This window comes from Manis pentadactyla, chromosome 9, assembly GCF_030020395.1.
Source record: "Manis pentadactyla isolate mManPen7 chromosome 9, mManPen7.hap1, whole genome shotgun sequence".
NCBI lineage: Eukaryota > Metazoa > Chordata > Mammalia > Pholidota > Manidae > Manis > Manis pentadactyla.
The window spans coordinates 41,367,647-41,381,516 of record NC_080027.1 but is presented as its reverse complement, the minus strand read 5'-3'; the positions used below and the strand labels follow the sequence as shown (position 1 = coordinate 41,381,516).

At 49.4% G+C, this 13,870-nt stretch overlaps 1 protein-coding gene across 4 annotated transcripts in view; it reads right to left on the bottom strand.

The window, feature by feature from the left end:
- ARAP1 (ArfGAP with RhoGAP domain, ankyrin repeat and PH domain 1) overlaps positions 1–13,870 on the bottom strand; it is a 62,469-nt gene that overhangs the window by 35,197 nt on the left and 13,402 nt on the right. For 3 of the 4 annotated variants that reach the window (XM_036888597.2, XM_036888598.2, XM_036888594.2), the window contains exon 2: positions 5,853–6,401. In XM_036888597.2, the coding sequence (XP_036744492.2) occupies positions 5,853–6,358 (506 nt within the window). In that variant the 5' untranslated portion in view covers positions 6,359–6,401. Of the gene's footprint in view, positions 1–1,879; positions 2,223–5,852; positions 6,402–13,870 lie in introns of those variants that run through there. The other variant, XM_036888599.2, reaches the window with a different exon arrangement.

Below are 13,870 nucleotides of genomic sequence, written 5' to 3'. Positions count from 1 at the left end.
AGTTGCAGCCTCCTTGCGGCTCCTCCAGACTCCACACTTCCGATCACTCAGTAGAGTTGTGTCTGTCAGTGTGTGCTTCACTGAACTGACCTCAGATGACCAAGGACCCACACCATACCCTATCCTGAAGTCAGGACCTTCCTACCCCCAAAGGGAACCAGTCCAATCCTGGCCCCTGGACTTTGACCAGCAAAGTCAAGAGGTGAGGTCAGGCCCAATGATCTAGACACATGTGTCTCCTACCATGATCTCCCCTTCCCACTAGGGCAAACTCTCCCAGCTGGCACTTCCTCATCTGGGCCTTGGCAATGCAGGGCCCAGGCCTCGGTCCTATGCTTCTTGCTTCCTCTGTGGCCACCCTTGTCCTTCCTTCTCCATCATGAGACCCAAAGGTCAGCCCCTCCAGCACTCCTCTGGCTCTGCACTATTTACTTCTGCCCTGGCCACAGCACCGACAGCCCTTGCTGGGGCTTCCCTGGCTCAGCTGTGATGTCTGCGGCTTTCCACTCAGCCTGCACATGCTGTGCGCTCCCTCAGGCCACACATCACCCAACACAGAGAAGGCTTCGGTGAGGACACGCTGAATGACTCAATAACCACCACCCCACTCATGTCCCATCACTGGAGAAGTCAGCTGCTCTCCCACCCTCCACAGAGCAGCACCCAATTAACTGGCATCCATCCTCACAACCAAGGCTACACCCAGCTCTTAGCACTTCTCTCTGGAACCAGAGCTAAGTAGCCACTATATGCCAGGCATTCTGCTGGGGGCCTTTTTTCATTTAATTCCCACAGTGACACCACTCATCACTCCAAGGTGCTCAGGACACACCTCCTCCTCCAGGAAGTCCACCCAACTGCTCCCTCCCTAAGCTCACAAAGCCTGTTAGGCCCCTCATGGCACATCTACTACCAGGCCTACACCGCGCTTCCCCACAGGCCAGCCCTGCTGTCATGAGGGAGGCAGAGGCTGGGATCTCCTATAGCACTTCTACCAGGCTTGGCCCTGTGCTGACTCGTGAGGGCTGCAGGGGAAGGAAGTTCAGCCCTCAGGATGCTCACAACTGTACTGGCCCCCACTCCCATTCCAAGTGCCCAGTCTGGGGGCTGGCTTGGCAGGAGAAGAGGGTACAGCTGTTTGCTAGGCCCTGTGAAAAGATGAGCGGAGGGCACAGAGCAGGGATGGGTACGTGGACAAGACCTGGTTAGAGGCAACTCCGTCCCCAGTGACACAAGCAGAGGGTTGCTGAGTCCAGTAAGGGATCCACATAAACTGGCGGGAGGGGAGGCGAGCCAAGGCCCCCAGTGAGTAGGCGCCTTTCACACTATCAGCTCTGCAATGAAGGGGTGCCAGCCCTCAGCAGGTCTCCCTGTCACCGTGGGGAGGGCAAGGGGGCCCAGGAATGAGGTGCCCAGAGCCACAGAACCCTGGAACTAGACGCTGAGAGAAGCCACATTTAACCTCCCAAGGGAATCCACAATCGGGTACAGGGAGCCAGAACTGAGCAGATAGCACCAGGTCCCCGACGAACAGAGCCCCCCAGAGGAGCAATCCATGTGGCCCAGCAAACAAGCACTGTGGGCTGCCTGTGGACCCAAGAAAGAGGCTTACGGAGAGAGAGAAACCTGGAAGGCCCAGGCAGAGGGAGAGGAGAGAAGCAGAGAGAAAGTAAGCACAGAAGAAAAACAGAAAATGTGGAGAAAGTGAAAGAAGAGAAAATTCTGAGAGCCAAAAAGGGACAGGGAGGAGAGCAGCATAGAAAACCCAGCTCAGAGTGACAGCCAGCCAGCCCCACAGACATTCCTGCCCTCCCAGGCCCTCAAGAGGAAACTCCCTCCCAGCAGGCTGACAGGCCAGCCCAAGGCTCCCCTAGCTCACCCTCAGGCGCCTGCTGGTCTGGGCCGAGGACTCCCACAGCTCCGGCTTAAGTGTGTGTGTGTCCACACGAGCAGTTTGTCTGTGTCGGACCTGGGCTGGTCGCACAGACAGCCTGGCCCCTGTTACCTAGGTGTGCCTGAGGCTGTGTCTGAGTCCAGGTATGGCTTTGTGTGCCTGTGATTTGTCTGAATAGCTGTGATCACTTGTCTGAGTGTGTTTCTGTGTTTAACTGTGGATCTATCTGGGAGTGAGTGTGAGTGCGTGAGAGTGTGTATGTGTGTGTCTGTGTCCAGCTCTGGCTTCCTGCACTCTGCCTCCCCCACCTCCTGCAGCCTGGCCAAAACACACACTTCCTGAAAGCCCTGACTGAGAAAGCAAAAAGTCACCCAGAATCCCCTGGGGCAAACAATTCCTCCCCACCCTGAGACTGCCCTCCCACCCGAAACTGAAACGGAACAAGCCACCCCAGTGCCGTCTAGCAGGGTCTTACAGAGGATGCTCAGGAAGCCCTGGCCCTGGCTGACCCCTCCCCATCCCTACAAGGAGGCCCTGAGAGGCTGGGAAAGAGGCCCTTTAAAGGGAGCAAGTTCTGCCCCAGAAACAAGTGATCAGACTTCAGGAAGACCAGGGATTGGCTGGGCAGCAGGGCAATCCAGGGCATGGTGGGAGGTCTTGCAGGGTGACTCCAGCTGGCAGCTGCCCACTCTGGACAAATATTCCCTCTTTTTGAGGTATCTCCAGACATCCAGGTGTCAGAGGAGGAAACTGGGGCCAAGAGAAGTCTGGGAGGAGCTCTGTGGAGTGACCCTGGAATCCTGGATCAGAAATGACCCCTTTGCCACTCTCAAGGAAGCAGGCTCAGAAGGTTCACATATATGATTGCTGGAACTGAGAAGACTGGGCCCCAAGTCAGGAGGCAGGGTGTGAATATCGGCTTCTCCTCTGCTAGGCTGCATGACCCTGAGCACGTTTCTCAGCATTTCTAGACTCATCAGCAAGTTCCTTATTATAGGCTTAAATGATGGTGGGGGCACAGACCCTTTGTGGGTGCAGTGAGGTCCTCTCCCGCTAGAGAGAACTGTGAATCTGGTTCTGAAGATACCCCATCTCTTCTCATTTTCTGCCTCTTCTCAAGGCCTCTGCTTTTCCAAGACATCTGGGGTCACACAGTTTAGGCAGCTGGGAGGGATCTGGGTTGGTGAGCTCAGGGCCCTTTCACCCTACTGTCCACTGTCCAGTGTGCTGAGGGCACCCACTAGGTGCTGAGTCAGCACGGGCAGCACAAGAGCTCAGCACCTCAAAGTCTAGAAGCTCACACAGCCTTCATCTATTCACTCCCACAACACTTTCTGAGCACCTATTAGGCCCCTGGCACTGATCCAGAAGTTGGGGAGTCAGCAAACAAAACCAACAGATTTCCGCCCTAATAGAGCTGATGGTCTAGTGGGCTCACCCCCTCGGCAGCACATGCACACATGGGTACACACGCTGGCTCACAGGTGATGGTACACAGATCACACATGTGCCAAGCCATCGCCCACAGCATACACATATACAAAGGGACTCACACCACTGTGCCAGTACATATGGTCACGTGTATGTGTGTACACAGGCCCTGATGAATTCACACACATACACACCACAGCAAGTCACCACTGAGACTGCATTAAGTCTCCACACATGTGTACATATTGTCTCATTTCCTCCCTTCAAACCTGTGCAGATGTGTAAATACACAGGCACACTACTAGCCTGAGAGCTTGCATAAACACATGCACACTTATGGGTTCTGACACAAAAACAGGCTAGGCATGCCCTCACATGGAGTCACTACCTCCAGTACCCACATGCACACACAGAAGATAATCCCCAAATCTTCTTGGAAGCCTGGTGATGGGCTAGAGCCAGGCAGAAATGCTCACTCAGATAACCACATAATCTGGTATAAGAGGGCCTAGGACTGAGAGTGAGATCCTCATCAGCAGAGGGTGACCGCAAGGACAGGAGGCCATATAAGGAAGCAGGAACTCCCGCAAGTGGAGGCAGGAGCAGGCCAGGATGAGCACCCTTCCACTGCTTCTTGGAACCTGGCCCAAGCCCTGCCAGCCTTGGCCTGCTACACATACCTTAGGCTCTATCCACTGTGTGTTTTTCTACCACTGGGCTTTAGAGACTTAGTACACCCTGGTAACCCAGGATGCTGGGACTATAGACACCCACAATTCCAAAGACCAACACAGGAAGCCAGGCTTAGCAGTTCACCTCCCACCACATGCTGCCCTAAGGAATAGTACCAAATTGTGAGGATTAGTTATCTACAGATTCTCCCTGCATGGAATGAATTTTGGGTCCTACATGGGTCCAGACTCCTGATTATGGGAGCCTGGCCTGCCCCAGAGGTTGGCTAAGTGGCTAAGTTCAGACCAAGGCTCTGAGAATGAGGGCTGGTACCATGGATGTAGATAGGACCTCTGCTCTACCCAGTAAGTCTCTTGAACTCAGATGTTAGTACCAGAGGGCCATGGGAGGCCAAGGAGGGCACCTGATGGGTAACCAGGTCCAGAGGGGAAGCTGTTAATCAGAGTCCCACAGCTAGATGGGTACCAGATATCCTGCCTCCTAAGCAGGAATCCAGCTTCCATTTTCCCACTGGGAGTTTTGCTTCCTCAGCCTTTGTGAGCGCCCTATAGATGGAACCCTTCTTCCTGCCCCTGTTCCATTCGATTCCGAGAGAGAGAGAGAGAGAGAGAGAGAGAGAGAGGAAAAGAGGGAGAGAGAGGGAGAGGGAGAGGGGGAGGGAGGGGGAGGAGAGAGAGAGACAGAGAGAGAGAGAGAAAGAGAGAGAGAGACAGACAGACCGAGAGACAAACACGCACGCACGCAAGCACGCACGCGCACATGCGCGCTGATGGAGTTAAAAGGAAACGGAACATACTCCTGCTTGCAGCAGAATGGCCACTAGATGGCACAATGGCACAAGGAAATTCCAATCTAGGCTGCAAACCAGGCTCCAGGGGAACCCCAGTAGCAACTTCAGTTGTGTGAAACCAAGAAAGGCACAAACCCCTTGCTGTGCTTCCATCGATCAAACCTCAAAACACCATAGGCCTGGCTTGGCCTTCAAGACACCCTTACTTAATGTCCCTGTCTGGGTGGGGAAAATCTCCCAGACCTGCCCCACAGGAGGTCCCTGAGCATATACTTGGTGTGGTTCCAGCCGGTGCTCCCCTCCTTTTTCTAAGCCTTAGTTTCTCTGCTTGAAAACAGGCCTCAGATCCCCCACAGAGCTTGAGCAGGGTTCAAACAAGATCATGTAAGCAATGCAGGGTTATCAGTGATGACAGGGGCCAGGAAACTTCTCTCTGCACATTCCTTCCTCATCCGAGAAGCCTTCCCAGATTGGGCTGACTTGGTCTGAGTGTTGCAGCATATCTCCATTATAGCCCTGAACATACATCCCTCCTTGCCGGGTACCCCGACAAATGGCAGGAAGGAAGGCACATGTGAAGGAGATTGCAACAGACTGGCCACAGACTTCAGAGACTCAAGGAATTCAGTCCAGGGCCAACCTCTCACTCCAATCTGCCTACTTCTCTCCAGTCTTCTTGGCACAGCCTGAGCGGGGCTCTCAGCTGGCCCTGTGCCCTCTCACTGGTCTCCTGCCTCCTCCCCCATCAACCTCACCAGCAGCTTGTCACCCTTTCAGAGCTCAGTGTAACCTTCCTGGTCCTCCCCTGGTCTTCACAGCATGTCCTGCCAGCACCATCCACAAGTCTCGCCCACATTCACCCAACAGTGCAGCCACACTGTCTGCTCGGAGTGCCACCAGCTGGTGCTGCCCACCTCTGAGCTTTGCTTATGCCGTTCCGTCCACCGAGGTACCTTTTTTACCCCAGTGCCAAAGACCATAAACTCCCTCTCCACCCTCCGGGTCCTGTCCATGTTCCTCCTACCCTGGACGGCATCCACTCACCTCGGCAGCATGCGGGTGGGCCCCGTGCGGGGGGGCACAGGCGGGACACTGAGCTCTGCCAAATGCCGCTTGGCGGGCAGTGGAGGCAACGGAGGGTCTTGGGGCGGAGATGGGGCGGAGAAGCAGGCAGGCGGCAGGCAACTCCTCCGGGGTGGGATCGGGGGAGCAGTGGGTAGCCCCTCATCCTCTCCAGCTGTGGGCAGCGGCTCTGGTAGAGTGGCACGCACAGGCAGTGAGCGGAAGACATGACGCTTCATGGGCACAGGCCGTGGGGTGGGGTGGGGTGCGGGGGGTGGTGGCGCAAGGGCACGGAGCAGGCCAGCGAGGATGCGGCGGCGGTGGCCAGGCAGTACCATGCCCATGTCCATCAGGCGGGCATCACTGAGGTTTTGGCACTCGGAGGCCCACACTAGCCCATGCTGCTCAAAGAGCCCAGTGTACTGCTCCAGGTGCAGGGCCCGCAGCCACTCGGCCACCGACAGGGCTGCGTCCTCAGCATCTGCCATGATTCCTGCCAGCAGAGGCCAGCCGGTGGGGCTCTGTCCAGACCTGGAGAAGACAGATGGGCATTGGTCAGAGGCATGGCTGCCCAGCTGTAGTTCCCTGATCAGCAGCCCTCCATGGCTCTTGCATGCCATGGGGTCAAGCTCTGTCCTTGAGTTTTCTCCCATGAGCCCCATGTACCTGGCAAGGCCAGATACTGCCAGGTCTTGGAGCATACAGCCTTCTCCTTCTGCCTGAAGCCTGATGCCCTACACTGCCCCCCCCCGACCCTGTGGCCTCCTAGCATCCAGATCATGTATCCTCTAGGAAGCCCCCCAGAACCTCCTACCACCCCTAAACCCCCTCTGCAGCCTCAGTGACTGTTGTAAAGCTGGCCAACAGCTGTGTCTGCTCTACACAAACCCTACTGCCCTCTACAAGATCCAGGCAAGGCCCTAAGTCCTTCTGAGGCACCAGTTCCCAGCTGAAGGCCAGGCGCAGGGGCCAAGGGTATGAGCGGAGCTGAGCCTCACTCCCACCTCCATGCCCCAGAGGGCGTGGAATGCTCTGGGAGGTGAGGCAACCCAGCGTCACACAGGCTCTGGGGTCCTGGCCCTGTGAGTGAGCAAGTCCTCCCACCAAGTGGAGTGGGGAAAGGGGATCATGTTCAGGAAAGGCCATTCATTCATTTGTTCATCCCAAAGAGCCCTGTACCAGGCAATGGGGACTCAGGTCCCATCCTCACACTGAAGAGTTCCTGGCCTGGCAAGAGTCAAGAAACAATGAGGAGAGAGAAGGTGATTAACAGACCAAAGTGAAAAGCCATCCAATCATCTCCACAGATACTGAAGAGACATATGAAAGAGGCATATAAAACGCAATATCCAGTGTACTTCAACAAAAATGTTACTGAAATAGGAATGGAATGATACTTCCTTAAACTAAAAACCAGCACCTTGCTTAATGGAGAAGTAACAGAACAACTTCCATTTAAGTCAGGAATGAGACAAGGATATTGTGGATAAAGTGAAGGTTCCTGTGGCTAGGATTCTCACCTGGACCTGGTTGTCTAGCTCACTACACATGTGGGCAATATGTCGTTATTGACTCTATATAAAGAACCCTGCCCAGTGCTCTGGGCAACACAGTGGCACGGCTGCAAGGCTGCAGGAGAGCAGAGCAGAGGCTGGAGTGGTGGCAGCGCCAAGGACAGAGACTGAGACCTAGTCAATAAATCTAGTGATTGGCCTGCCACCATGGAAATAAAGTTGGGTAAAATCCTTTCACCCCAAGAATGTTCTACTGTCATTTCTTTGGTCACAGTGAATCCACAGTGAACTTGCCTGGAGCTGAAACCTATTGGCAAGACAGATATCCATTTCATTATTATTATTATTATTGCTCTGAAAGTTCTAGACAACAAAAATAAATAAGAAGTATAAAAACTAGGAAGGAGATAAATTATTATTACCAAAAATATGAATTTTGGAAAACTCAAAAAGCTCAAATTGAGAAGCTATTATGAGCAAAAAAAGAATTTGGTTAAGATAGCTAGGTTCAAAATTAATACAACAGAATCAGTATGTATAAGCACTGACCAGGGAGAAAGCAGGATGAAAGACCTTATTTACAATAGCACCACAAAACATAAAACACTAAGAATAAACTTAATAAGAAATGTGTAAGAAGAAAAATGTAGAGTGTTACAGAGGAGCAAAAAGATCTGGACAAATGGAAAGACAGTATGCTCCTGGATAGAAGACATCATAAAGATACTATTCTCTCCAAGTGAATTTATGAATATGCGCAATCTTGTTAAATACACACACAGGATTTTTTTTTTTTTTTTGCAGTGGGGGGAGCTAGACTAGCTGATTTGAAAGATCATGTAGAAAAACAAACAAGCAGGAAGAGCCAGGAAAATTCTGGAAGCAGGGGATGGAGGAAAGGAAGGATAAAGAGTGATAATCAGCCTTGCCACATAATTAAAACATGTAGAGCCGTTGTAATTAAAACAGTACATGTTCCTAGTATTTCAACAGACAGATCAATTACACAGAACGGAACAGAAAGTTCAAAACTAGACCCAAATAGACATAGGAATTTAATATACAATAAAAGTAACATCTCAAACTGGTGGGGAAAAGATGGATTATTAAGTTGTTGGGACAGCTGTGGAGCATTCTAGAAAGAGTTGAACTCCTATCTCACACCTTACAACAGGAAAACTACAGATGTATCAAAGATTTAATTACAAAAAATAAAACCATGAAAGGATTTTAAAAATCATCTCAGAAAGGCAAAAGCCTTTTGGAAATGAGACAAACCCAGAAGGATAAAGAATAAAATATTCAACTATATAAAAATCAAACATTTCTGCATGATTAAGAAACACCATAAAGCAAAGCCTTGAGATAAATGACAAACTAAGGGAAATTTGCCACTCATATTCCAAATATATGGCTAATTTTCCTAAAAATGGATGGCATCTAGAAATAAGAAACAGATCAATAATCTAACAGAAAAATGGGCAAAGAATATGAAGAGGGAAATTCACAGGAATCAAAATATAAATGGTTCTTAAACATTTGAAAAGGAACTTAACCTTCCCATACTAAGTGGAGTCAGGGTGAGGCATTCCTGTTAAGAGAAGCTCTGGGAAGGGCAATGAATGCCATAATAGCTATGGAAACCCCAAGTGCATCTGCCCTTTGATCCAGCCACCTGTAGGCACTTACCTTGCAATCTTGACACACATCCAAAATGAAGTACATATGTTACTGGCTACAGTAATGTGTATAATAACAAAAGATTGGAAAGAACCAAAATATCCACAAATCGGGTAATGGTTAACTAAATTACAGTGTCGTCATACAGTAGAATACTGAGCAGCCATAAAAAAAGGAGGAAACTCCTTACCTATCAATATGAGATGACCTCCAAGATACATTGTTAAGTGACTTAAAGAAAGGCCCAGAAATAACATACAGTTAACCCTTCAACAACATGGGTTTGAACTGCACAGGTCCACTTATGTGTGATTTTTTTTTCAATAAATATACTGGAAAATTTTTTGGTGATTTATGACAACTTGAAAAAACATTTTCTTTTCTCTAGCTTACTTTATTGTAAGAACACAACATATGATTCATAAAACGCACAAAATATGTGTTAATCAACTGTTTATATTATCAGTAAGGCTTCCAGTCAGCAGTAGGCTGTTGGTAAGGTTTTTGGGAAGTTAAGTTATAAATGGATTTTCAACTGCATGAGGGGTTGGCACCCTTAACCCTTGCCTTGTTCAAGGGTCAACTGTATATAACATTGTCCTTTATGTGGAAAAGAAAAAAACCAAGAGAGAGGATAGATCACTATGTGCCTACTGGATAAACGCATAAAGCATCCCTGAAAAGACAGAGACTGTATGATGCTGGTTGCCTCTGAGGAGGAAAACTGAGGGCTGAGGGGACAGGAGGGAACAGACGCAGATCCAGACGTCACAGGATCTGAGCTTATACAATTTGGATGCTCTCTTTTAAGAAAAAGAATGTAAGAGCATCTTATCATTTTATAATATATACAAATATAGAATCATTATGTTTCATACCTGAAGCTAATATGCTGTATGTCAAACACATCTAAATTTAAAAAAATGAGTATCTTATTTTAGAAAAAATTTACAAAAACACACGACCACATGCACACATGCCCAGGACCCTCACTGGGCCCTGGTGCAGCCTGAAGCCCCCGCACCATTGGCTTCCCTGGAAAGCCACCTCTGGGTGGGTGGGAAAATTTTCACTCTACATCTTTTTCTATCATCCAAACTTTGAACTATGTGAATTTTTTTAAAAGGTTCCTGAGGGACCCAAAGAAGACACAAACAAACAGAAATATATTCAATGTTTTGGATAAGCTGGCTCTCTACATTATAAAGACATCAGTTCTTCCAGGGTTAGACTAAGCAGCACAACCCCAAGTGTTACCAACGGTTAGATTCTACAGTTCAAATAAAATTCGATATATTTTAAGTGGAAAAGTAGTGCTTTATTACAGTATTTATTAGTAGTATTTATAAACATCTGGAATACAGAAAAAAATCTCCATATACACATAGATTTGACCCTTGATCAAAGCTGAGGTTAGGGGTGCCAAACCCTTGATCAAAACTGAGGTTAGGGGTGCCAAACCCTCAGTCAAAAATCCATGTATAACTTTGACTCCCCCCAAAATTACCTACTAATAGCCTACTGTGGACTAGAAGCCTTAATGATAACATAAAAATTTGGTTAACACAAATTTTATATGATTTATATATTGTATTCTTCCAGTAAACTAAAGAAAATGATTTTTCAAATTGCCTCAAATATATGAAAAATTTTCCAATATATTTACTGAAGAAGATCTACATACAAGTTCACACCTGTGCTGTTCCAGGGTCGGTTACATGTACGTGCACACACAGACTCGGACACCTCCAGCTGGGGCACAAGGAACTGCCTTTGGGGGAAGAGAGCTGGCAGCTGGGAGGACACAAGGGGGTCACCATTCACTGTATCTTTTAAAATTTTGTACCGTTTTAAAAAAAAAATACATGCAATTTAAAAGATAATGTGATCATCTGGGAATGAGACCAAGACCATAACTCACCAGGAAAGAAGGGGAATCAAATAAGGAGATAAACACCCGCCCACCCAATCGCTGGGCCCTCCTGGTCCCACCCCTTCAAAACCCTCCTGGGATGCTCTTCAAGGTCTCTAGGCCTCATCCTCTCTCTGCCTCTCAACCTGTTTTCAAAATGGATGAAAGTCCCTGAGGCCAGACACTCTGAGCAGCTGGGACACCAGGGCAGGGGGACGGGAACGAGGGAGGAAAGCAAGAGACTGGGACGAGGGCAGAGAAAGAGGAGGAGAGGGAGCCTGATGGACAGTGGATGTGAAGGTAAGACAACAGCAAGGCCTTCAGGGAGGGCGGGGTGAGAAGACAGGCAGGCCTGCCCAGAGGTGGGGGCCACACAGGTGGTAAGGGGGAGTCAGGACTCTCTGAACGTGGAGAGGACCAGCTGAGGCAGGGTCTGCTGGTCCTGGCCAGAAAACTGGGCTGCCCAGGCAGGATGCCAGGAGGGGTCAGATGCAGCTCCAGGACATAGGCAGTCCCACGCAATGCAGAGCCTGTCAGAGGGAGGTGGGTGACCCTGGGGAGACCCTGTGAGACAGGCCCCTCTCCACTAAGCCTGGCAGCCAGAGTGAGGGAAGAGGGGGGCAACTGAGGCAGAGGCATGAGACCCCAGAAGCCCTGTCCCTCAACATGTGTGGGGAACAAAAGAGGGTGTTCCAGACAGGGGGAGAAAGAACTGGCCATGCCTGAGGGCCAGCGCCCAGCAAGCTCTGATGGTCAGGGTTCTGTGTGGGATAGGGCAGTGGCGATGGGTGTGTGTGTGAGGGGCAGGTCTGGGGCAGAGCCACGTTTCCTACTACTACAGCAGGGTCAGCCACAAACTGCTGGGCTCTGCATGGTGACTTTAAGGGGTACTGGTGAATATTTTTAATTTACTAGTTAAGTACCTTAAGTAGATTCCATAATTATTTCTTAGGATGGGGCTAAAATAGGTATATGTTTGATAAGTGAGTATTTTAAAGATAAATTTTAAGTAATTAGTACTTCAGGAAGAGTTGGCAAAAAATGGCAGTGCTATTCAAATGATGACTTTAAAAAAGAAGAGACCACATAAATAGTCCCTACTGTATGCCATGGACCTGAGCACTTTTTATAATATATTTAACCTTCACAGCAACCCTGTAAGTCACATACTTCCTATTTTAAGATGAAGAAACTGAGGCACAGAGAGGTTAAGTAACTTGCTCAAAATCACACAGCTAGGAATGGGCAGTCTGAACAGTCTAGAACTCTAATATAAAATCCGATAGTTGACACATAATGGTTATTAACATTCAACACTGGGCCACATAATGAAGTGTGCTGTGTAAAGTACACACTGGATTTTGAAGACTTAGTACAAAATATAAGAATATAAAATATCTCAATAATGTTTTCTGTTTACTACACAGTGAAATTATAATGTTTTGGGTATTTGAATAAAATATATTATTAAAATTAATTTCAATGTTGACTACTAGAAAATTTTTAATTGCTCTTGTGGCTCGTATTACATTTCTAGTGGACAGTGCAACTTTAGACTCTTAACCACTCTGCTCACTGACTCTCAAAAGTGATAATGAACACTTGCTACAGGCCAGGCACTGTTCCACGGGTTCAACATGGACTGATTAGTGATGGCCCTAACCACTCCACTGGAATGACAGGGCTGGGAAACAGGAAACCACTTCTGTCCCTGAGAAGGCCCAGCCCCCTCCCGGGCCTCTCTCAAGTTCCTATTCCTGCACCAAAGGATTCAGGCCAAGGTCAGACTTGGGGACTCTGCTGAGACCCCTCTAGAACAGCTCTGTTCAAGGAGCTGGAAGCCTAAGCCAGAGCACAAACCTGGATCGGGCCTCCAAGATCCTAGGCTGGAGTGGGCCAGACAACACCCAGCCAGCAAAAACAACCAACAGGGCCCTCATTAGGCTGCGGGTTAGGGAAGGCTTCCTGGAGGAGGCAGCTCCCTGACAAGTTTTGAGCCTATTAGAGCTCGAGGCAAATGATCAGCAGTACTGAATCTCTTTATGTAAAACTTTGATATTTTGTTAATCTTGGATTTTTTTTTCATGACTTTGATATTTTAAAAAATACTGCTTGAAAATATGATTTATCTTGATTACTGAGCTTTTACCCCTACCCCCTTATATTGCACACCTGAGGCAAGTACCTCACTGGCTCCAACCTAACCCTGGCCCTTCAAGCTGTGGACAGGTCACTGAGTCCCCAGCCTCAGGGAAGCAGGGACCCAGCAGAGGGGAGTGTCATCCTGTTGCAAAGCACAGCACAGTTGGGGGGTTCCCCTCCTCTCCCATCCCAAGCGCCCAGCTCAGCCTCAACACCCCACCACCCACCGTGCCCCTACTTCTCTTCCTTCCTCTCGCCCCTCTGCTGTGCTAACTATGCTCCACGGCGGCTCATAGTCCTTCCATGGTTCCGGCACACTCAGGTCCAGCTCCTCGGCCCGTCCTTCAACCTGCTCCAGCCCTGACATTAAGAGATGAAGAAACAAACACCCACAGGGAGGAAGTGACTTGCCCAAGTGGTCCGTGACCTCAAGCCCCAGCCAGGCTGGGCTGGCCCACAACTCCCTCTGTTTCACTTTGCACACCAGCACCAGCTTGGCACAGGGAAGCCCCCCAAAATGTCTGCTGACAATGAGTAAATGAACCACATCCTTCCACATTCAGGTACTGATTCCAGGCTGCCTCCCACAGAAAGTCCTACCTGCCTACCCCCTCAGGCCCCTAGGCCTGGGAGGCTGAGCCATGCAGCTCAGCACTGCTCCTGCTGTGTCTGACTATTCCATTTGTGGGGTCCATCACCCAACCCCCAACCTGGCCTGGAGTATCCTGGGAATCTGCAGCCCTTCTTGTCCT